Consider the following 24,500-nt stretch of genomic DNA (forward strand, 5'->3'; position numbering starts at 1 on the left):
CGCGCCGGTGTACTCACTGCGGCATGTGTAAAAACAGGCGGGGCCCAGACATTTGTCGGGTCCATTGGCTTCTCTCTGCACTCTTTTAAATGCTCCGTTGCTATTGGTTGAGCGATGAACTGAATGCGAAATCCGCATTCCCCAAATGCTCCATCCCAACGGCAGACCGACGTCTGCTTCCGCTTTGAGGTTTTGTGCCACCAGAAACCGATCAAAATTTCATTACGACATCGCTGGTTTCGAAGCGGTGGTAATTCAATGTTTAATGAAAACTTTGTGAATTATTACAAGTTTAAAACTGTGTTTATTTGTGGACATTTATCGACGCTAGCACGTCGTTGTGTCTGTTTGCGTCCGTATGCATCGCTTTGGAAAATCTGCGCAGTGTGCACGAGGACTTATTGCTGTTGAGTATTGGGTAACCGTAAATAATTGAATTGAATAATTTAAAATAAAATTGATCCTCGAACATCTGGGTGGGAATTGCACTTACGCGGCAGTACAACTTAGCGGACTATTGTTGCATTGATTCTATTGATCGGATACATTGCGTGTATGGGCGATTGTACTGGAATGTCATGGAATTCTTCTCATGAGAAGGGTGGCCTGAAAGGGGGATTCCAGCCCACAGTGCACGTGTCCGCGAATTCGTATCAGGTCTCCCCGTTTGGGTACTCCGCCGATCGACGCCTGCCTGGTGCCGTTGCGTTTGCCCATCCGAAATCATCCGACGGCAGTAAAATCGCACTTTCTTCGCCCAGCAACAGCAGCGCTTCGTCCGCCGCGGCCACAGATTACATTCAGTGTGCTCTGAGCCAGCAGCTGGGCAAGGCAGCATCATCGTTGTCTAGGTCTCCTTCATCGTTGGCTGCCGCTGCTGAGATCTCGGAACAAGTGGAAAATGACGTGCAGAGAATCTTGCAAGAGTGCATAGAGTTTGTTCCCGCTCAGAACTCAGCGAATCAGCTGCTGACGAAAGTCCAACAACGATGCACTGACATCTCCACCATTCCCCTGGTCAAGTTCAGCTTCCATGGACAACGGATGCGGGAGATTCAACACACTGCCGAGGATACGATGTGTGAAAAGCAGGGAAATTCAGTGCACGGTGAGGATGAAATAATGTGCCATGGATTCGAGTTATATATGTTTGCTGATATATCGTCAGTTGAATTTTCATTACAGTATTATACAGGCTTTTCTGTAATTTATAATTAGTATAAGAAAAATCTTTTGCATAAGACTATGTACTGTAAGTGCATTTTTACATTAGTCGTAGTGCCATAAAGAGCAAGAAATAACTTTGTAAAAATTATTATAGCGGTAATTATAAATGCTAGCGCAGCATTCGACTGCGGGAAGTGGAAGCTACCCATGTTTGTTATTTATGATGCATTCAGCAGCGCATGCTTCTGTTTGCAGCATCTTCTGGCACTTCCGAAAACCCTGCATCCTCCTCCAGACATTCCGCCCCGCCGGCCAGTCCGGCTAAATCGCCGCTGCCGAGCAGCACCAAACCCTCTCTGGAAGACAGACTCCCTGAACCGAAGGTAATCATTTTCCCGGAAGCCAAAATCAAACTAGATTGGCCCCGACCGAATATGGCCGTCGGATGTGGACTGCACAATCTGGGCAACACCTGCTTCCTGAATGCCACACTACAGTGCCTAGCATATACCCCACCGCTGTATAATTATTTCGTCAAGGACGACCATAAGCAGCATTGTGGGTGACTTTGAAATTTTTGCAGTAGTTCTGCGGTAAAATATCTCTCTGCAATACTACTCTGGTCTGCAGGTCGTTTCAACGGGTTCTGTGTAACATGCAAGCTGCAAGAGTTCCTACCGTCCATGCTGCGCAGCCCGGTGAATGCGCTGCGACCTCATGCGATCACGTCCAACCTTCGTGGTAAGAAACTTACTGTTTATCGGATCTTTGAAATCTGCTTAAGAAGAAGCCCATGTTTTTTTTCTTGTTTTAACAGTTTTCATTAATTACAAAAATTGATGTTGCTGTTGTTGTGATTGATGTTGTTCATATTGCGACAAACTGGTGGGCCATTTTTAGCGTTTGCCAAGGGTCTGACAATGGGACGACAGGAAGATGCCCATGAATTTCTCCGCTTGCTCATCGACGCCATGCGGCGTTCGGCGTTATCGGGATACAATCCGAAAACCCTGGATATCTATAGTCAGGAAACAACCATTACAAGTCGGATATTCGGTGGTTTCTATCGTTCGCGCGTACAGTGCCAGCTGTGTAAGCAGCCATCCAGTGTGTACGATCCCTTCATGGACATCCCCCTGGATATTGGGAAGAACGTCACTGACCTGCAGGATGCCCTGCGGACCTTCACCCGGACGGAGCAACTGACATCGCCAAACAACCTCTACAAATGTGAGCGCTGTAAAAAGATGACGCCTGCCACCAAGCAGGTGACGATCCATAAACCGCCCAACATCCTCACCCTGCAGTTCAAGCGGTTTCTTTTTACCGGGATGAGTTCGCCCTCGAAGTTGGATAAGGCTGTCGGCTTCCCTGAGCGGTTAAATCTGCGGCCGTTTATGAGCGCCAGTGATGATGCTTCCGATGTGATATATAAGCTGTATGCGGTGCTGGTGCATAGCGGTGGGTCTTGCCACTCCGGTCATTATTATTCCTATGTTAATCCCAATGGAACATGGCACCGCATGGATGATACTCAGGTATTGAGGCGATGGATTGACATTAAAAAATAATACATTATTTTTAAAAAACGTTTTTTTGTTTTACAGGTGTACCCTGTGAATAAACAAATGGTTTTAAGTCAGAGAGCCTACCTGCTATTTTATGTTAGAATTCCCAATGATCCAAAGCTCAACTGCGCCCAGCTGAGTACAGCGGCGCAGGCTTCCAACGGGCCAAAACCGGTCATTGGTCCGCAGCTGAAGCCACCCATTGGACCGCAGTTGGATAACCGTCCCAGCGAGAAATTCGCCTTTTCTTTCAGTGATCACGCGAAGCCCGCGTCGGCCAACAATACTCTCAACGGAAAGGACACCAATCAGTCACCTTCCCCCTCCCCTTCCACACCAGCGAAATCCAAAACCGCTTTGAGTTTCGCGCAGCGCAGCACTCCCATGTTCACGCCGCGTGTTTTAACTTGTAAGCCATCTCCAGCGCCACAAAAATCCTTACCACCGTCCCAATCCGGCAAATCTCTCGTTCCATACCCGGAAGACGACGAGGACGTTATTCCAGCTCCTGAACCGGCGTCCAGTAAGAGCTCCGCGTCGTCCACATCCTCTGAGAGCAGCAAAGAAAACCGAGAGTTCTCAAAGAGCGTCAGTCCAGCCAAGGAAAGTGCGGTGCAACCGCCAACAGTGGACAGTCCGTCGGTGGCGAAAGCGGAGCCGATGTCACAGCAGTCGTCAACGGTCAGTTCCCGTTCAACATCCAGTGAGAGCAGTGCAGTCGAGGAACGTTTGGCGGCACTGCGATTGGAATTGAAGGGTGGAACTATGTCCAAGAAGGATCGGCGGCGGTTGAAGAAGCTGGAGCGACGGCTGCGGAAGAGTAAGGAGCGGACGGTGGAAGATCAGGTGGCGCCGGTGGTAGTTTCTCCGGAGAATGATCGCAAGCGAAAGAAGAAGAAAAACAAACGGCAGCGAAATTCATCGGGGAGCACCACCTCGTCTTCGGCTTCCAAATCGGAAATGGTGTGGGTGGAGAAAGACAAAATAAGTGGTACGCGCTTCATTGTACAGACATTCACGCCAGCGGTATTACGGTGACTGGTTTTTAAATATAATATCGTAAATTTAAATTTTAAAATCTGTTAAATGGGTGGTCACGCTGTTGCTGAAAATTGTTAATAATGGGCAGCATCTGCGTATTGGTCCTCTACAATGCGATTTCTTGAAATTGAAGCGTTTTGTCTCTTGTTTCGATAGGGAGTGGTCCATCCGCTGCGATTCCAGCCGGAAACGAGCCGCAACCCGAACCTACGCTGCTGAACGGTAATAAGAAATTTATTCTGGAACAGTCGAATTCGGTATACGGAGCGGATGTACGTGGCTGGAATGGCGAACGCTCCTTGTTGGACAGCCAAGCCGATCTGGTGAAATCGGAACAACGTAAACGTTTGTTTGAAGAGAGCGATCCGTATGAAGAGGAGCTGGATGTTGGACGAACAAAGAAAGTCAAGTATGCATCGTGGAAAAACGGTGACGGCCCGTCAAAAGCCAACACTTTCCAGCGGTTTCAGAATGGTCTGTTGGAGGATGCACTTCGTAGTAAGGTATGAGAATTTTTCTGTCATTCTGTTGAGGTTCGACAATTTTTTACGTGTTTTATTAATTTTCGGCGATATATCTGCATTTTTGTTTTCGGCTGCGATTGAGCTTGCCATTGCCCATTGTATGACTCAGCCGAGTATTTATGTTTGCCCACTGTTTTGTAGAGCATGAATTCGCACTCCGGACAGCGCGATGTATCCCGGAATTGGCGACCATCCAACGTGAACGGACAGAATCGTCGATCAGCATCTCGATAGCGTAGCTATGCAGTACGCATTGTGTCGCCAGCTTAAGCGTGATTGGGTTTTATTTCGTTATTTGTGCTCCACATTGGGCGCGTTTCAGGGCATTTTTTTCTGGTTTGAAGAGCTGTTGTTAAAAATTCCGTTTCCCCTTGCTGTTATAACCGGTTGGTTACTGTATAACTTTTATTGGGAATCATAGCTAACATGAGGTAACATGAGTAATCATTAGTAAAACTGAAATTGGAAGCGAAACGGTGAATTATTAAAGAAGCTTGTTATCGGTGTTGTTTGTTGTCGTTGACATTCGCTGAATTAGCGGGTACCGATGGGACATTACTCCTTTCATACGAAGTTGTAAGTTCCATGCAAGTGAAGTAAATTCAGTCAAATTTCCAAATTCAAAAAAATCCCAGCTGGCGATCGGAAAATAGGAATCGAACATCCTGTGAAATTCTGCACTATAAACGTATTAATTACAAGTGTTTTTAGCGCCTGTTTTGGCTGGTTTCACATTCTGGAGCTGTGGTATTACACGCAAGAATTCGAACTACACCCATTAAGTACGGTGATTACTACCATCTTTCAGCAATTAGGCTTTGTGATTCTGTGGGTGACCAAACCGGCTAGTTGTGAAACAAGTTTTTTTATAAAAATTAGCACGTATGTTCCTGTTGATTTTGCTTTCTCAGGTGGTGTAACCGACTTCCTGATTCCTGCTGTGAATCCATGTTTTAAATGTTTATATAACAGCTCGCATCTGTATGGGTGCGGTTGTCCGTTGTTGCATACTTCTATTTGCATTACACCATCTCGCACCCCGTGTTGGACTGGGCTTTAGATAAATGGCTACTGGGTTTCTTTCACCGCTGGTCCGTTAAGTTTTGTGTAATAATTTTTGACACCACCAAAAACTAGAATTGTCTATTGTAAATGCGGTCAGGTAGCCCAATAAATGCTAGCTATACGATCCAGATACACGACCCTAGCATGGCCGGAATCCAATCTTGGCTAATAACAGTGATAAAAATCAGGTAAATGAAGTTATTACAAAAGCTGCTCAAAAAAAATACTTTAATACGAAAATGAAGCAAGCAATGGTAACGTGGTCATATACATATCTGTATGTAACATCGTAAGCAATTGCAGCGTTAACAGCAGTTTTTTGCTATGACAATTCGAAGCATGGACTTAAGGCGGTGTTGTTATTAGTAACTTATGATGGTGTAATAAGCATTTCAAAGAGGTGGTGCAATAGTCAAAATGTAGTGAAAGGCGGTGACAGACTGACAATATCCAAAGGTGACGGCAGGGTGGATGAGCAGCCACTTTCTCTGTATTCTGCAACTGGACTATAGTGGTAGTTTAGTCACTCACCAATAACAAATAACGGGCACCAATAACAAATACCGGTAAAGAAAAAATGCCGGTTTATGTCTTGCGCGATCCGGACTTTTTTGTGGCTTTTAAACTTGTGTAAATAAATTAACGCAGCTCAATGTAGTGTGAAAGGTCATTTTAATTTAAATCTTCAATTACGAACACAGTAACAGTTAATTATACTCTAATTCTATTTACGAACACAGCAGCAGTTATTTCAGTCAAGTACTGATGTACTTTAGGAAAGTATGGAGATATTTAGGTGGTTGAGTTTTGTTGAAATGATTTGTTTGCTCTGATTAAAGGAGTTTTTAGAAAAACTAATTCTGGTGGGGTTTTGGAATATGGCTTTCAGATTGTGGCAGTGGTTTTGCTGATTCTGTACGGGAAAGCTGGTTGGTGTATCTCCTTTTATTTTTTGTGATAATAGAGATTTAGAATCTAGACTAGAATCTAGATATAACCAAATACGTGCCAGTGCTCCTATATATAAGACAGTGCTCATATATATATATATACTTCTCTCGATACTCAGTTAACCTCACACTTATGAAACATTTACTGTACAGGATTAAAAAAGAATGCTGCCTTTGTCTGCCGGTTTAAAGGTTGATTGCACATATAAAATCACATAAACTGCCCTTCCGGTCGACCGGCTCCGAAGCGCATATTAACTCGTCAGTCGCTGCTGTAGCAGAAAATAAAAAAGAAAGACTAGGTCGAGAAAATAGTTTTGAAATACAGGACACACATATGTTATATTAAGCAACTATTAATTTTTCTGTGACACCGTTTTTATTGAATTTTGCAATAATTGTACTGCCTTTTTTGCCGAGCCACAGAAGTGAACTTTGGAAGACTCGACAGCATGTCATGTGAGCGGGCAGTGTTGCTTCTGAAAACAGAGGGATGATGGAGAAGATAAGAGCACAAATTGGACAGTCACCGCGGGCGCCTTTTCCACCGAACGGTGTCCGCGCGCTCGCAGCCGGCAGGGCATCCCTCCGCAAAATGCGATGACAAAACTTGTATACACGAAGAAAAACTTTTTACCGGCATGTTATCTCGTCAGCATTGTCATATAATGATCGTCACGCATACAGCAGTCTCCCGGCGTAAATCGGGAATTGATTGCAGGCATTTCCGCTGCATGCATCTCTCTACCGATTATATCAAAACTCTATGATGCTGCTGCTGAGCACTTAGATGGTTTGCCGAGATTTGCGAGAGCCGTGTCAACCCCCGGCAACGGCTGAGTGCGCAAGGTAGCCGCAGTGTTCCGGCGTAATCGGCTTTGTACCTTGCAGCAACAATTTTTCTTCATAAGCCACACTTAACGAATTCTGACAGACATCCCTATTAATGGAGGTGTGTGCAGTCCTTTTTAATCGCCAGTTATTGTAGCGTGTTCGCACCCGGGAATAGTGTTCACGTTTTATCTCGTTCCGTCATATACATACCAGGTCCATGTCAGTTTACATCAATTCCATGTATCGACGATATTATTTCGCATTTATATTTATTCTGCGAAAAATTAACATACCGTGCTTTGCATATTATTTTTTTTATTTTGTATGTGTTTATTTCCGGTTTAAACGCTAATACGAATTACAGTCAATACGGTACGCTGCCACTGTGAAAAAATAATGTAAAATACCAGTACTGGTCGTAAAAATTTCTGGTGTTTGAACTGCTTGAATTAGCTCCTATTCAACGCACGCACATAGCACATTAATGTGTTAATATGCAATATTTACACCGTTTTTCTCCAGGATTGCCGAGTGAAGAGGTGGACCTTTATGGCAGCGCATTAGGGATGTGATTAGGCACATCTGTACAGAATTAATAATCCAGTGCCAACGCGGATGTCATGAGTAGCTGGCTGCTTCCGATGCGGTGTCGGGGAGAGAAGCTGGTGTGTGTATATTGTCCTTCCCACGAGATTGATACACAACACGGTATAATTGTACTGATTGCCACTGTGAGGATCTCAGGATTGCGCTTCGCACCGGCTTGCCAAATGAGAGAACCACATACTGCAGCCTAACAGCTAAATGAATCGGCTAATCGCACTGCTACAATGCCAGCTCTTCTACGGATTCATCCACACATCCCGGGTTAATATTATCATTATCACTCGCGATGACCCTAGATTTGGATTAGTCTCCACCGGTAATACGAGTGACAGTTCTGCCCTGTCAGAGCATTTTCAAGTTTACTCAGAACATGTTCGTGTAGTTGATTTCCCCATTTTCAGAGTGTTTCATATTATGTAAAACTTATCTGCATTATGGAGGTACCTTTCATATTTGTAGAAGAACAATAAACAATAATTATGAAATGGGGATTTATGATGATAATATAATTTATCGTCAGCTGTTTACATTAGTAGCCTATTAATAATTTGTGCACAAAAGTATTACCATCTTTTACCTACAGTGACCATCTTTGACTCGGTAATTATTTGGATTCCTTGTTAGTAATTAAGCCCACTGTCAGCCACCAAAACTGCGTTAGTTCAATGCGATATTGGTTCAATCCTGGACAGAAACTTCTATATCTAGGTGCCGTACGTAGCGTTGTAAAATCTTTTGTGCAGGCCCCGCGTACGATCTGGCCATCGACAATGCCAGGATCGCATATCCGGAAGTATTTCGAAATGTTAGCGTGCATTCGGTGCACTACCGCGTCGGGCGCTATATGGGCTGTCCAGAGGCCGGCGAAGACATGGGGCTCATTGCGGCGCGCAATGTCGGCATGCAGACGCTCCGGCAGTTGGAGGGGTTCAGTGTGATGGTGACACCAGGCAAGTGCAGACGGAATGTAAAAGTTAACCACTAACCAGTAAAGTATAGTCTATGAGTTTCTTTAATAAGGAATTTCTGTACTTCTTAGGTTGTAGTCCGGAAGTGCTCGTGTTAGGTGATTTTGCTCGCGGTAAGTCACACTGTTAGCAATTAATCAATCAATTTCTAAATACATTTTGTTTGCTAGTTTTCGCGCAATTATGCGACATTAAACACAAAGCTTGATCATCTAGTGCGTTACAGAAAGACAGACATTACTGGAAGTTACTTACTTCATAACTTGTTAAACTCTTCTATGATCAATCATAATCTGCGCACAGTGAGGAAGAATGCACATTCATTAGCAAAAAAGCAAGAGTATTCTAAATGACACGGTCATTACAAATTGCAAAAATCCAGTATTACGTGACGGTATTACCATTATTACGCAAATAATGCATATTTGACTTCCAGTAAAATATTGATGGTATGTACACGCGGTAGAACGCACAGCGTAAATAGTGTTGTTCGGCTTATGCAACCGGCACAACTGTCACACATCTTTCAGAATGGGACATTCCACTCCTAGCCAGGTAAGGAAGAAAGTGCTTTTCGACGCATCTATCACATCTCATCAGCCTTTTACCAGCTGATGGTCAGTCTGACTCCTAAGCACGATTGTAATACCAATTGCGTTAATGTTACACCGCGCAGTTCCGCCAGCGACAACAAAATCACCAATAAAAGCCGGTATCCCACGGTGACTGCCTACGGGCCCGTGGACATGACTAGCTTCACAACGGCCTCAAAAAAACTCTTATTCCAACATTCGTGGAAGACGGTGTTCTTGCTGTTCGACAATATGACACAGTCACCGTCGGTCGGCACCGTCTACTCGCTGCTGTTCAATAATCTGCGCAGTCAACTGGAGCAGCAGAAGCACATCTACACGGTGTCCGTCTTGACATTTGATTCCAAGTATTTGCTGAATAATACCACAGAGATTCTGCTGCGTCCCCGGGATGAAGCCCGAAGTAAGCAAGGCCATTACGTCAACCGGAAGTGTTACGTTTCTACTCGTCACCTGCGCGCTGGTCACGCTACACTCTTCAGCTCTGATTTTTGCAGTTATTTTCATCTTCACCAAACCGGCAATCCTGCGGGACATTCTGGTACTGCTCAAAGATATTTCAAGAAAATGTGATATCTGCTTCGCCATTCAAATTATGAATTAGCGCACATTCGTACAAACAGGACAGCTATCGGTATAGATAGCCTACTTAAGCATAATCAATGACTTAATTCGTATTAATTAGCCTCGCGCATTCGTGATCGACATTTTGCAAAGGTCATAATTAATTTCTTAATTTTGAACTGACAAGGCAAAAGCAAACATTTTCTGGATGGATTTTCTGGTTGATTTTAGTTGAGATTAGAAAGGATCTGATTGCTGATTTATGGTTAAGCGTTTTCGTTTTGCAGTACAAATAAGGGATATCTTCTTACTGGTCACAGCAGAAACCAAAAACTTTTCGAAGAGATAAATTGATTCAGGTTTCATTGCAGATTGCTGCATATATGCTGGGCATGGCTAACGGAGATTATGTAAGCACCGTCTCCTGTTTATATCCACATTTCGTATTTCCAAATTTTCAAGAAAACTAGCTGTTCAAAATTATGTTTTCTTGTACTTCAGGTGTTCATTGCACCAATGTCAACTAAGCAGCCGACACTGGGCGATTTATACTGGCAGAACAACGACAGTTCGGATGAGGCACGTGCTAGCCGTTAGAACATGACCTTTCGGTACTATACGCAAACCAGCTAATACCATCGCGTTTCCTTGATGAATATTAGATGGCGTTTATCGCCTTCCAGTCAACCATTATCATGGCGCATCCTACTCCAAACTGGGAGGAGTTCGAATCGGTATTCGAGACCATTGCCGCCATTTCGCAGACCAAGTACAATAAAACCCTCACCATGGATGAATGGGTAAATGGATGAATATGTTACGTAATATATGGAACACGGAAGCGTAAATAGATTTTATTTTGGTTTGCGCGCGTAATCTGCACTCATTGTTAACTCCATATACGCTTATGCACTACAAAAGGGGGGGATAAATTCCAATCATCTTTGTTCCATAATTTTGCAGTATAACGACGTTGTCGTCTGTGCTTACGAACTGATGGAAACGGTAGCAATGGTAAGCACTTACTACACGAATTAAGTAATCTGCTTTAATTGGTTATATTGTTGATCCCAATGGTCTTCTCTTATCCGACAGTTCATGAATTATTATACCGCAACACCTTTAATTAACACTGTTTTAAAAAGACTGGGAATGGCATGTCTTTCAACTAAGAGCTTTTTTAAAAAAAGTAAACGTATAGGAGACTGTCAGGAGTGCATGCAGAACTGTGTTGCAGCTGATCAATGAAGTGTACCCGTTTATCGGCAATGTCACCGGGCGCAGTTTCAGTCAGCGGGCTTGGAATCGAACATGGGATCTGGATCTGCAGAGTGTGTACATTGACCAGAATGGGATGCGCAAGGGTAATGTGCGTCTGACCCGCATCAACACCAGCAGCGGACTCTTCGAGGTATGCGTTCCCTTTGGGACCTCGAATATCTCTTGTAAGATCACTGTAAGGTAACTTAAAACTTTTTTGTGCTTATAAATACTGGTACTGCTACTAACAATGATAATGCTGATAATTTTAATTCTTGGTGCGTTCTATAATTTGGAAGTTATGCTTTACCGAAATCTAGCGGCTTTTAGTCATAATTTTTTCCCAGTGAATAAATAGTGCAAATGTGCCACCGATCTACATTCTGCCCATGCCGGAGTTCATTAATTAACCTACAACACGTACTGCGCATCGTTTTAACCGATTTACAGGAAACATGGTTTTATTCGGCAAGGAACAACACCTTGACTGTCTCGAGCTCCGCTCTGGCTGATACATGGTACAATCGGACAAGTTTCCCACCGGATGTGCCGCGGTGTGGATTCCGACACGAGCGTTGTTTGGAACAACAATGTATAAGCAACATAACACTACCATAACCGGCATAAAATTTGTCTCATGACTTCGCTTATTGCAGCTCTAATAATTCTGCTGTGCGCCATAATTGCCCCACTTGTCGCCTGTCTGATCCTCTTTCTGGCATTTTTCTGTCAATGGTGACCTTTTCCTTTCCTGCTTCTATATACACTCGTATCTCTGCTTGGATGAAATTAAGAGTTATTTAATTCCATTTTATTCTCAAAGGAGGCGCATGAAGCGGAGAGAGGAATATTCCATGTGGTGGAATTTGGATCCTTACCGGTTCAGTGAGGATTTATCGCGGATCAGTTTTACCGGAATTGTCCGGGATGACAGTGGGCGGCAGGATTTTCTCTTGAAATACAGCTCAAAACTACGCCAGTATGACGGTAAAGCGGTGTGGACGGAGACAGTTAGCCCCGCCCTATCCGTTGAAGGGATCGCTTCCAAGGATAAAGTCAGGAAGTGCTTTGTAGCGGTATGAACTCATTAGACAACTTATTTTCCTATTAACCCCGTTTTATACAAAACATTTAGGGTTTCGCAATAAAATATGGCAAAGCAAAATAGTGCAACGTGTGTAAGGAAGTTTTTGGTCAAGTATTTATAATTATAAATTATTAATTGGAATAAAATAAATAATTATTATAAATTATTAATTATAAATTATTATGCAGCTTCGCCACATTCATAATGACAATATTGGCCAATTTTATGGTATTGTCACGACGAAAATGACCAATCATCTGTTGTGGGATTTCGGTGCACACGGCTCGTTACGAACACTTCTAGACTCCGATAATAAAGCGGTGACACACGACCTTATCATTTCCATGATTTGGGATATTCTGGAAGTAAGTTGACTTTACATCTTCACGTGAATGTTTTGGGGAAAACATTTAACCGCGGTCTGTTTATACTCGTTGGCTGGCAAAATTTAACGACAATTTGAAGAAGAAATAGCTTATGTTTAACCATATGCAAATACATAATTCAAGAAATAACAATTTCTATTCAGACAGCTAAATTTTGAGAGTGATATACCTATAAAAAAATATTCATCGACTAAGCTTTTATTGTCGAATCAGGGAATGTCGTACATCCAGAGCAGTGACCTGCACTTTCACGGAGTTCTATGCAGCATGACCTGTATGATTGACGAGCGGTTTTGCCTGAAATTGTCCGGCTACGGATCTACCAAGCTGCTGTACTACTTGACCAAGAAAACCACCGGAAGCAACTGGGATCCGCTGGTGCTGTGGTTTCCGCCGGAGATGCTTCGTGACCCACAGAACCCCGGATCGAAGGCAGCGGATGTGTTTAATGTAGCGCTGATTATTGTCGAGATGTTCACACGCAATACGCCCTTGGATGCCATACTGGAGAGTGAGAGTAGTCGCAATCGTGAGTCTATAATCACCACTACGTAATCACTGTATTAAATTATTTTATGCATAAATAATTCCCTGTAATTCTCGGCGCCGTAATAATTGATTTTACTTTGGTACCTTATCAAAAATGAATTTATTCTTTACATTTTTATTCAACGGCTATTATAACAGTAAGTTTATGCTGATCAAAATTTGTGTCTATTTTGACCTTTTTGTCTATCTGCTGTCAATAAGTTTTTGTTTGATCTGTATGCGCGCCAGTTACATATGTTACCAGTTTAATTTTCTGTAATTAAAATAAATATGTGAATTGCAGGTTGTTAAAAATTAATACGTGCCAAATTCATAATATTACTGAATTATTCGGCGTTCACAACAATTAAAAATATGTTTTAGCAATGGTATACTTTTGATTGATTTGTCAGCACTTAAGACAGTGAATGAATGAGCAGATATAATCGACAATCTCCTGACGATGAACTTCAACCTCCCGCGCATGCCGGTGACGAACGAAGTGCCGCGGATGTTGCATAAAATCCTGGAGGACATGATGCTGGAGAATCCCAAGGATCGGCCGAGTTTGAAGATTTTCACCACCCGCTTCCAGCGCTTCTTCCAAAAGCGGGGATTCATTGAAAAGCTGCTGATCCGCTTGGAGAAGTATTCCAAGGAATTAGAGGCAAGGGTGGAGATGCAGACAGCGGATTTGCTGGATGAGCGCGCCAAGGTGGATGCGCTCCTCCGCGAGATGATCCCACAGTAAGCAAACTGTTACACCACGCCGGTACAAACTTTATGCACACAATTCTGCATTTTACTTTAATTTTTTATTACCTTATGCGGAGCAATAGTTTCGAAACTTTCACTTGCGGTTGATTTAAGTACAGCTTAATTGTGTTTGTACTTTGTGGCGTGATAGGTGGTTTGTCTTGTAGGACATTTGTTGATAAACTACGAAATAAAGAAACGGTGGAAACGGAAGCGTTTGAGTTGGTGACGATATTCTTCAGCGATTTACCAGAATTCGGCAACGTGTGTGCCCTTTGCACACCGTTCCAGATAATCGCGTTGCTAAACGGTGTTTACTCGGCATTTGACGTTGTTCTGGCCGAATTCGATGTTTACAAAGTGGAAACGGTTAACGACTCCTACATGGTAAGAATATCGTATTGCTAAACTTATCCTTTTTAAGATTGGAATTGTATTTTTTCGACACATAAATATGCTTTAGTGGATGTTGACTCATCCGGCTGAAAGAATTGCGCTTCTCTTTAAAGAAAGATCAATAGACAATACGTACACTTTTTCAGCCACATCCGCTCAAAATTATGCGCTGAGTACTTCTGCCTAACCATAAATACAATACTCCATTCTCATAATCGTTTATCTCGCTGAATTAATTATATAATTAATTCAGCGAGATAAACGATTACTACTTAGCACAATTTTATAAAATATATTTTATAAAATTGTGCTAAGTAGTAATTTCGTTCAGCTAAATACTTATTGTATGTCATAACACTGGGAAATCTCGCGACAGGTGGCCAGTGGTCTTCCACAACGAAATGGACAGCGACATGCACCGGAAGTTGCTCAGATGGCACTGCGTCTTGTTGGCATCCAGCTCAATTCTCCGTTAAAAGACGGTAACACTCTTCAGTTACGCATCGGCATCCACTCAGGTAGCTCGCTTTTAATAAAATACTCGTTATTTTAATTTCATTCTACTGTATGTGTAGTTGGCTATTATCAGGTGAATTATACTAATGCTGTGATATCTATATTCCATATGTTGAATAGGGCCGTGTGTGGCGGGAATTGTGGGTTTACGAATGCCGCGCTACTGTTTGTAAGAGATCGTCCGTAATTCAACAACTTAAGGACTTCAATCAATATGCAATGTCATTTTTGTGTAGCACTATGTTTTTAGATTTGGTGACACCATAAATACCGCCAGCCGTATGGAGAGCCACGGAGCTGGTAGGTTTTCTTACAACGCCAACACTTTCTGACCTAAACCGATTCAGTACTTCTATGAAACTTTCTTAGTGCTTCACTCGTAGAAATATCATGGCGGCACTAAACTTAAATTTTTTTTATTTTAGTACCGCCAAGTAAGTACTGTAAACAAGTGAATTATTAATAGTAGCTTACCCGTTCTGCTCGTATGTAAATGTATATTGTGCGTACGCATGTGCAGTGTGGATATTTTACATAATTATTTCGATTAGTTTAAGTAACTATACAGTATATGGTTTGCTGCGCAAGTCGATCGAAGTGAAATTGCGCCTCAAAAAGTTCATTGTTAACGTTTCTTGATTTAAATTATAAAAGAGTCTCAGCTAAAAATGTCAGGCAGTTTTTCAAATGAATATGTTTCAGCTGCTAAAATACATCTAAGTCCAACAACCAAGCACTTATTAAGCGCCCATGGAGGTTTTCTGATTCAATCGCGGGGATCCATTCCCATAAAGGTACAGCTGGTGACCATTGTCTGCAATTAGCATGGTCGTGCACATACTTACTGAAAAACATAAATGCAGTCAAAAACCTTGACTACATTGTTTTGTACGCAGGGCAAGGGCGAAATGGAGACATTCTGGTTACTGGGACTCAAGCTGAGCTCGATGTAATATTTATTTTGCTTTATGCAAGTATCCTTTTCTCGTCTCTTCCGATTGACGTGCAACGAATTCGTGTATATTTACACTCCGTTATGTCGTTGTTTTTCCGATGTATTTGCTCCAGTAACGTTTGGCTCCCTTTTTGCGTACCTCCACTACTCTGTACCAGGCTTCCAAAAGGAGAATCTGCATCAGTGCGAGTAGGCTTGTCTTGCCGCTTGTTTGTCAGACTTGCATTTTATCAAGTACGATCACAGTACTCGAGCATGCACACATGTGCTTAACAATAAAATTATCAGTTTTTCTGTCGTTTGGTTTTTTTTAGTCCATATGTTTTGTTATTCTTGCAACGCATTGTGATATAACCAAGAATACAGTATAACTATCACCTATACAACTATCTGTTACCTATTAACTAAGAATGCAGCTGCATGTACAATTTATTCTTAAACACGACCATAAGAATATTTTTTTAAATAATTATAGTACTACTTAATACCTGAACTGAACTTCAATGTTCTATGTGAAAATTTTTTTTATGTTTTATTAATTAAAATTTGTCCGAAATATGGTGAGAAGAGCTGAATTGTGACATTTGGTTACAATTTATTCCGCGCCAAGTGGACCTGTGACATCACCCTTTATTTTTGTTTGTAAAATTCATCCTGTAAAATAAAACACACTCATTACTACCAAAACCGAAATAAACTAATGCTTAACGAACTGAACCCTCTATGTACACGAAATACAGTACAATCGTGTTTGTCTCTGTACAAAGTATTAGTTAAACCGACTCAAACGCATGCTAATTAATTACGATATCCAACGAATAATATTACCACATTTAGGAAATAGTTTTTAATGAAAATCATGCAAACCAAATATTGGGATGAGAGGCGGACAGTGAATTCTACACATCATTAACCTTCTTTTCTTCGTCTACAAAATTCACAGTGGAATCTGTCTGCGGAATGAGGCTCTTGCGACCGCGCACAATCCCGAAAGGTGTGACTTCCGGTCGGGAGGCTCTCTTATTGGTTAGCGGGATGTCAGTCATGACGGGCGGGGAATCCTCCAGCATCTGCTTCTGCTCCTTGGGCCGCACCACCTCCCAGGAGCCCAGTTCACCGGAAGCGAAGATGGCGAAGAAGATAGCGCAGGACATGGAGACGGCGGCGGTGATGTAGAACACCAGCCGCCAGGCCACAACCGAGTTGCCAGAAGGGCCATCGGTGATCACGCCCACAATGGACGGACCAATCATGCCCGGTATGGAGGACACCGTGTTGGAGAGACCCATCAGGATGCCGGCGTACGTTGGACTGATCTATGGAGAAAAACCAGTAACCTTAAACCCAACGGCAATCACATTATTGCACTGCTTGCGAGTTTTCAGAAGCAGTTTGATGTTTCATTTATCTCTTGGTGTCTCTTCTATGGCGTTTTCGCACGTTCACTAAATAATTATAGCACGTCAGGCCGCCTTGTTTGCGCATGATTTTACAATATCTGACCTGCTACATTTTATAGAACAAAAGAAATGAAACTCATGAAATACACATTTTGCAATAATAGATTTTGTGTGATGTCTTTTTCTTTTCCAAATTGCAAATAATACAGTGCTTCTGTAATTTTTGTATGCGCGAGTGAATAATGAACCCATATACAGATGAACCCATGAACCCAATGCCCATATACCTTTCATACAGTATACTCGTATTTCGGATTAGTGACATGACAGCTTTTTTTGTTTTTATTACAAAGTACAAAGTAGCTTACACTTCACTCGTCGTTTCACGAGGCAGTGATCAGCGATCACCACTGTATCTATATACTGTACCGGTACGGGTACATACAGTACTCTTGAACGAGGAGTACAAATGTCTGCTTACATCGACATGGTTGAACTGATAGCCACTGGAGGCTATTCCATCCAGTCCCACTGCCAACACCAGCACCGTTATAGCTGCGTACCAGTCACATCCGACAAAGCCCAGCAAGATCAACAGCGACGACGGCAGCAGTTGGCCAATGAAATGGAACGATTTCCGGATGTTGGTCTGGGTGAGGATTTTGCGCGTCCTCAGCACATCGGCAACATAACCGGCAAGGGTCATCTTCAATATTTCATCGTGCATGAAATGCCTTATGTTAGTGATTATTAAGGAAAGAAATTAAAATCAACGAGCATCATGAAAAACCGAGACAAAGTAACGACAATTTTATTTCCAGTATGAATGTAGGTATTGTTCAGTTTCCTTGTAAATTTACAAGTAAATTACCCAAAACAACTCAAAAATTGCTTTTGTTTAAGTACTTCATAATCCAGTAATAAAAATGGGTACTCGCATCGTCGTACGTTATTTGCACCGCGCTTAATTTTTGTTTATTACTTAATTAATGCCCGGATCTGCCCGGATCCACGACAATCTAATATACAAGACGTACCACAGGAATTGTGGCGAGGTAGGGCAGAGACGATATGAAGCCATTATTTTGAATGCTGAAATGGAGTACTTTGGATAGGTAGGAGGGAATATTGGTCAAGAGGGTGTAGAATCCCCAATTGTGCCCAAAGGCACCCACACACACCGTCCACACCGGCACCGAGCGCAGAATGGCTTTCCAGGGCACCGGCGGCGACACACCACGCTGCGACCCGATGGCGGTTAGAATGTAGTCGAGCTCTTCTTCGGAGATACGCGGATGCGACTCCGGTGTACTGGAGGCATAAAGCAACCAAAAAGCGTACCAGATCACTCCCAGTGCGCCGAAGAAATAAAAAATGCTCTCCCATCCGAGGTTCTCCGCCAAAACACCGCACAGGATCATCGTGATCACCGTCCCAGTTTGCACTGTAAAATTAAAAATAAAAAGTGCTGCAAAATTCTACCAAAATTATACAACTTCTGCGATTTTTTTATGCCAAAATCTGTGCAAGTAGCATGTGAGTATACTTATACCAGAGTTTTACCAGCGTAGAAACTGCAGTACAGTATCTGTAATGCTGCAGTCTATTGTGTGCAGGAAACCCACTTGTGCTTTCTCATATTTCAAATCATATATATTTCAGATCGCGTAAACATGGGTTTAAAAAAGTAGATTCTTAACATCAATGTGATCTGGAAGAATGTAGATATATTTGTCACATAAAAAGTAAAGAGTAATGTTGTATACGGTTTTTACAAATTTACCTCCGGAATACGAGATAGCAGCCATTCGTGACCTTTCTAATGGCGGTGCCCATTTGCCCAACAACGCATGCATTGCTGGATAGCTGAATCCCTGTAAATGTTCAAAACTGGCACTTCTGCATTTCTTCATTGTATTACTTAGAGTACTGTACACTAAGTATCCATACTTTGAATTGTTATTACTACCATTACAGATGCTTGGAAACTTCCTTTGCTAGGAAAATTGCCGGGGTTGTCCGAGAGATTTTTCGTCACGTGCATTCTTGGAGGAACATTTAGCGGAAAGCGTAATTAACTAAATAGTGCGTGCCTACACTATGATTGTATAATCCCTAAGTAATTATTATTCTTTTCAATTGTTACGTGAGTATCGTTTCTCCTCAGGCACAAAATACAATAACACAGTTTCCGATAGTTATCAAAATTCAAAAGCGTTTTTTGCTGATATTATGAAGCGTATGTTTTTAAATTCTTTTTTTCGACATTGCGGCAGAGGATTACAGTAAAAAGTTTCAGACCAAAGACCTAATGAACTATACTATAACGAGTACATAGCATCAATATCGCCAAAACGACGAAATAATCTATATCATAGATTTAGTTAAACCGGGTTATAGTGATGTTCATAAATGTCCATCATTCTAATGGTAGAACTATATCTGTATGATACATTTTGCACGAAAGCACGCAATCAGTGAACGTCTGTTGTGCGAAACGGACATAAACGTCAAAATAATTTGGCTTCCTGTAAAGTAAAAGTCTGGAATCCAGTAAAAAGTCTGGAATTTAGTTAAACCGGGTTATAGTGATGTTCGTAAATGTCCATCATTCTAATGGTAGAACTATATCTGTATGATACATTTTGCACGAAAGCACGCAGTCAGTGAACGTCTGTTGTGCGAGACGGACATAAACGTCAAAATATTTTGGCTTCCTGTAAAGTAAAAGTCTGGAAAGTGTAAATTAACAAAATTTTTACGACCATTCCGAAGGAATAAATTACTACTGGACCATTAAGTTCTTATACATGAAAAGTTAAAAACTGAAATAAATTGTAAAATTTCTGAAAAATTGTTTTAAGCATATGTGTCCCTGAATTCCAGAAATCAAAATTAATGGCAATGATATCTGCTTAACTTCATACAACACATTTTACATAAACCAATTACGTAGTTGTAATAATAACATGCACATAAAATTCTTCTCTTTTAAGTAAGTTAAATTACGCGTCGAACAGCTTGTGAAAAAGTACATATTATAATTATCAAGGTATACCGCAAAAACAGTCATACAAAATTAATGCTACAGCTTACATACTTCGGTAAACCCTTGAATGACACGAATAACCAGAACAGCTCCGTAATGATAACGCGCCGCCATGGGAATAAAGAAAGACAGGATGGCCGAGGCGAAGATACTGAAACCGAAGGGATGTTTGGCACCCAGTTGACTGGATAGCCATCCGCCGATCAGCTGCGTACAAATGTATCCCCAGAAAAATGATGACAGAATCATGCCTTGGATTTTGTTCGTCCACACTATGTCGCCCCCACGAGCCTGCAAAGAGTTTGGTACGTCCCACTGCCTTCCGGCTCGTAACGGTCTCAATAACCTACAGTGCTCGTTACAACCAGTTACGCCTAAAACTCTTTGAAACGTTCTATAGTAAAACAGACGCTAGTAAGTGCAATAACAATAAATAAGAATAAACACAGAAGTTTATATAAAAATTTCGTCGTTTTGTTTAGTTTTTACATCTTGTACTGACAAATGTGAATTGCAGAATTGCCGTACATATTTATATATGGCTTATACGAAATGCTGTATAGATTCTACACTATAGAATTATTCGTAAATGAAATAGATAACTAATTTAATTTATAAATTTGTAACAAACTATCAAAGAAAACAGTTTACTTATAAACAGAAAGGGTGAGTGTGGTACATAAATGTTTAACCCACAAACAAATGATTACGAATGCGCAGCGAATTTAGTTTCTCATTCTATTGATAATATAGTCTTGTTATAACTAGAAAGTGGCATGCTTGATACATCATGAAATGTATTGTATGTTACTACGTACACCGGGTTTTGTGGAATTATCTGCAGATGGATAAGGGCATTCGTCCGAATTTTTCATTTTGGATTGGTTGGCAAATATATTAGAAGCTGTGCTATTGAAAAAACTTGCATTGGTGGTTGGAATCGTCGCTTTATTCAGTTCTGCAACGGCTGTCCGATTGACCATTGCAACAATCCCTGCGAACCTCTGCTGTTAGCCAACTTTGCATAAAATTATATTAAATAAGAACTGTTATATACAATAATTACAATTGCACGAGACTATAAGCGTGGCAATTGTGTTACAGCCATTTATAAGACAGTAAAAACAACCGATGCCTGTACAATTTAAGTTCATTATTTAAATTAAAATTAATCCGTAGACAAATCATTTGAAATGCATAATGGTTTACTAAGCATCATCGCACTCGAAAAAAAAACCGTAATTTAGAAATAACCATCTCATAAAGCACTTACCAACACTAAGATTGACCCGCAAAGCATATAAATTGAAAAATCCAAAAAAGCATAACATAGACATAGCGTAGCGCGCAGGAAGCCAGTCGGTGCCTGGAATATTAAATCAATGATATCAGATGATGTACAGACGTACCACCAGAGCATTAATATTTTTAAAAAATTCTCACGAGAGAAGTCCGTATGCTCTGCTAAATCAAATAATCTCACTGTTATGTTTTTATTTTTTTCTAATGAGCAAATACCTGCAGATGTACTGCAGTTGTACCTGAAGTTGGTCATTTTACCACTGTACAGGATTATTATACAAAGTATTTCATGATATGCACTCCGTATGTTTTATAAAGCTACCAATAAGTAGTCATTTATGATAGCACAAATCGTATCATGCGCTTACCAGGTATTCGTAAAGCCTTCAAAAATTTGTTATATTTCTCCATGGTGGCAATTGAGGGTAACCGAAAGCATGCAAGTTCACGCGCAGCAGGAAGCAAAGGAAACTAGCCACTAACTACATAATTTGCAGAATGCTGCCTCTTTCTTAAACAATTAAATTCGCGCATGTTAAAATAACAAAGAGTATTTTGCACAATTTTCACCGCGGGCCAGACGGCGTGCGGGTCTCATGTACAGCGTCTTGATGTGATGGGTCATGTTCTAGGTCCATGCAGTGTAATTTTTCCTCGCATTAAAATACGCAAAAACCATATCACTCAATTTTTGCTGATCCGTGGAATTTTGGCGAAACTTTTTATTAGTGCTGCAGAAGTTTACCTGTGGCAGATTGGGTGATATACAGCGCTCATTATGTAAATACTGTAGTTATGTGCATATATACCGTATATGCACACGCAATATGGGCCATAATTTACAAGGCATGATAATTAATTTTCATTTATACGCATTCGTAACCTTGTCATCACATAGCGTGCACCACTAAACGCATCCGAGCGATAAAACAAACTACTGCAATACTTAGCAGTTTGGACGTGCTACTGCACGTTTTTGCAATAACAACTTGGCTTTTTTAAGCAAATGGGATTTATTAAAACCGCTTCCCTACGATAATTTTGCTCCCATTTATACTGCTTGATGGACTAACAAATGTACGAGTATACAGTACACGCGAAAATAATTCTATGATACGTAAGATACGCAATCAAAGAAATTAAAAACGTTTCCAAAGTACGTACTTCAGTAATGAATACAAAAGATCCTTTTTTAAAATATGCAGTTCTTTTTCTGTGGCTTCTTGATTAATTATGAAAGAATTAAACTGTGACTTTTTGACATAATTTGACCGATGTTTTCTAGGGTTTCATGTGGTTTACCTGCCGTGCAACACAGCGCTACTCCTTTCTCATCCATCATAATTAACCGTAATTAGATTTCTCTAAATTAGCGTTGATTTCAACTCGTATACTGATATACATCCATCAAGTGTAGCGCGAGGAAATTGTTTTGACATAATATATTTCAGGTACACGTCAGTCATGTCGATGTCTCTATTTTGTAACTGGTAATTGGTCGCATGCCGGATGCAATTTCCGCCCAAGGTAGGAAAAACCAAGCACCCGGGCTTTTGCGCGGCATTTCTCCAATAAACCATCTATTCAAAACCAAATTTTCCCTTTTATATTCTTTTCTTTTACATTGCTACCGGGCGCATTGTGATGTGTAGTAATCCGCTTTGCCGAACCAATGTACGCAGTACGTGCATAACTATAAAGAGAAAATCATCAGAAAAATCTTAATGCTGTAGATTAACTCGAAAAAAAGGGAATTATGTGAGAATTACTCTGACATTTTTTGTGTGATCCAATATGCAGTAAAAGCAAATGTTTTGGACGAGTGTAAAGAAATACTGACACCAAGTGCCGCTTTATTAGTTTCAAAATTACCGGTGAAGTTGTAGTCGAACCGTTACACTAGACTGAGCCGGCAACTAAGCAAACAAACAACGCTATTAAGCTATTATCGTGTCCGTCAATACGGCTAAAATGCCGGCAAAATGACTGCACCCGTATACACCACAAATACTGGACAGTCAGTTTATGTATGCACATTTACGCCACTGTCACAGATCGTAAAGCCGATGTGTGATTCCGATTATCAAGCTGTCATGTTGCCGTAAGCATCTGGCATTGTCCATAAATATTTATTGAAAGATCGTTTTTCCACCACCCTTTCTGCGCTTTTAAGTACTTACACAAGTCAAAACAAGGCAAATGTCAGATTGATTCCGAAATGAAATAATGTTGCTGGTAATTTTCACCATTAACGTAAAGCAAATCACCCGACACTGTCAAAACAATCACAGGACAGCTTAAGTAAAATTATTTTTGCTTTGCATTATCAAGGAGCAAATGCATACTCTTAACAGGTATTGTATCCTGTCGTACATTATGACGAAAGCAGGATAGGATGATTATTATAAAAGTACCCGTACGAACTTTTGAAATACCTCCTCACATAAAGTTTGCGATAATATAAAGCTGCAAATTATTTTATTGTACTGTCATTAATCAATAATGTATTAAAATTTTTCAACATTTTCGTAAAGGCACATGGCAGAATACTCTGATAAAAATAAAAAATTGGGTGCCTTGCAAGTCACCCTAAAATTACAAATAACAGTAGTGACTAAAGCATTGCTATCATACCCGAAAAAGTGTTTATGGTTAGATGTACAGATACGATTGCTATGATTATTAATTTTGTACAACTGGAATCGTTGTAATGAATAAGCCAGCTCACTAGTCAGCTGATTACGTGACAACTGATTATGAGTATGCTACCGGCACTACAATAATTTAGTGCAGTTGGGTCAGCATAAAAACAACCATATTTAATATGGAATGTATATCTATGTAGACAAACTGCTCGAGTTCTGCAACAACGATACTACAGAACTCCATCTCTTATTACCGCAAACGGGGTTATGCATTGGAGTGTTGCAAATGCTTTAACAATCAGCTGTTGTCTTGCGTAGCTTTCTCTGTTTTGTACCCCTT

The 24,500-nt window shown here is 41.1% G+C and overlaps 3 protein-coding genes across 4 annotated transcripts; 2 read left to right on the forward strand and 1 right to left on the reverse strand.

Annotated features, from left to right (window-relative positions):
• The first annotated feature begins 177 nt into the window (after positions 1–177).
• LOC129589080 (ubiquitin carboxyl-terminal hydrolase 36-like) lies at positions 178–4,800 on the forward strand. Its single transcript, XM_055483595.1, has 7 exons — positions 178–1,108; positions 1,423–1,725; positions 1,798–1,908; positions 2,068–2,705; positions 2,775–3,726; positions 3,933–4,279; positions 4,442–4,800. Exons 1-7 carry the CDS (start codon positions 556–558, stop codon positions 4,532–4,534), a joined length of 2,997 nt encoding a protein of 998 aa, XP_055339570.1. The 5' UTR covers positions 178–555; the 3' UTR covers positions 4,535–4,800.
• Positions 4,801–7,247: 2,447 nt separating this feature from the next.
• Positions 7,248–16,094, forward strand: LOC129589076 (atrial natriuretic peptide receptor 1-like). 2 transcript variants are annotated; one of them, XM_055483585.1, is made up of 24 exons: positions 7,248–7,362; positions 7,672–8,071; positions 8,499–8,705; positions 8,795–8,836; positions 9,254–9,278; positions 9,400–9,719; positions 9,814–9,857; positions 10,252–10,290; positions 10,382–10,459; positions 10,543–10,680; positions 10,844–10,894; positions 11,118–11,291; positions 11,591–11,732; positions 11,797–11,875; positions 11,964–12,216; positions 12,416–12,592; positions 12,827–13,142; positions 13,582–13,888; positions 14,065–14,284; positions 14,670–14,811; positions 14,930–14,978; positions 15,060–15,109; positions 15,512–15,603; positions 15,706–16,094. In XM_055483585.1, the coding sequence occupies exons 2-24, from the start codon at positions 7,954–7,956 to the stop codon at positions 15,760–15,762; spliced, it is 3,120 nt and encodes a 1,039-aa protein (XP_055339560.1). In that variant the 5' UTR covers positions 7,248–7,362; positions 7,672–7,953; the 3' UTR covers positions 15,763–16,094. The 2 variants fall into 2 exon arrangements, with proteins under 2 accessions (XP_055339560.1, XP_055339559.1); XM_055483584.1 differs by having other exon boundaries at positions 7,280–7,521.
• A 284-nt stretch (positions 16,095–16,378) lies between these two features.
• On the reverse strand, positions 16,379–22,173 carry LOC129589060 (sialin-like). The gene is made up of 8 exons (XM_055483540.1): positions 21,884–22,173; positions 21,487–21,579; positions 21,032–21,207; positions 20,265–20,504; positions 18,948–19,038; positions 18,202–18,608; positions 17,646–17,870; positions 16,379–17,080 (listed from the first exon to the last, which is right to left on the reverse strand). The coding sequence occupies exons 1-8, from the start codon at positions 21,924–21,926 to the stop codon at positions 16,664–16,666; spliced, it is 1,692 nt and encodes a 563-aa protein (XP_055339515.1). The 5' UTR covers positions 21,927–22,173; the 3' UTR covers positions 16,379–16,663.
• Positions 22,174–24,500: the final 2,327 nt, after the last annotated feature.

This window comes from Paramacrobiotus metropolitanus, unplaced genomic scaffold (genome assembly GCF_019649055.1).
Source record: "Paramacrobiotus metropolitanus isolate TYO unplaced genomic scaffold, Prichtersi_v1.0 Parri_scaffold0000033, whole genome shotgun sequence".
NCBI classification, from domain to species: Eukaryota; Metazoa; Tardigrada; class Eutardigrada; order Parachela; family Macrobiotidae; genus Paramacrobiotus; species Paramacrobiotus metropolitanus.

Coding starts and splice junctions, on each gene's coding strand:
- LOC129589080 (XM_055483595.1), top strand. CDS start 556: ATGGGCGATTGTACTGGAATGTCATGGAATTCTTCTCATGAGAAGGGT. Junction 1,109..1,422: donor GCAGGGAAATTCAGTGCACG/GTGAGGATGAAA, acceptor TTCTGTTTGCAG/CATCTTCTGGCACTTCCGAA. Junction 2,706..2,774: donor ACCGCATGGATGATACTCAG/GTATTGAGGCGA, acceptor TTTGTTTTACAG/GTGTACCCTGTGAATAAACA.
- LOC129589076 (XM_055483585.1), top strand. CDS start 7,954: ATGAATCGGCTAATCGCACTGCTACAATGCCAGCTCTTCTACGGATTC. Junction 9,279..9,399: donor GACATTCCACTCCTAGCCAG/GTAAGGAAGAAA, acceptor TACACCGCGCAG/TTCCGCCAGCGACAACAAAA. Junction 13,143..13,581: donor GAGTGAGAGTAGTCGCAATC/GTGAGTCTATAA, acceptor ATGAATGAGCAG/ATATAATCGACAATCTCCTG.
- LOC129589060 (XM_055483540.1), bottom strand. CDS start 21,926: ATGGAGAAATATAACAAATTTTTGAAGGCTTTACGAATACCTG. Junction 19,039..20,264: donor TCATTCAAGGGTTTACCGAA/GTATGTAAGCTG, acceptor GAACATTTACAG/GGATTCAGCTATCCAGCAAT. Junction 17,081..17,645: donor ATCAGTTCAACCATGTCGAT/GTAAGCAGACAT, acceptor TTTTCTCCATAG/ATCAGTCCAACGTACGCCGG.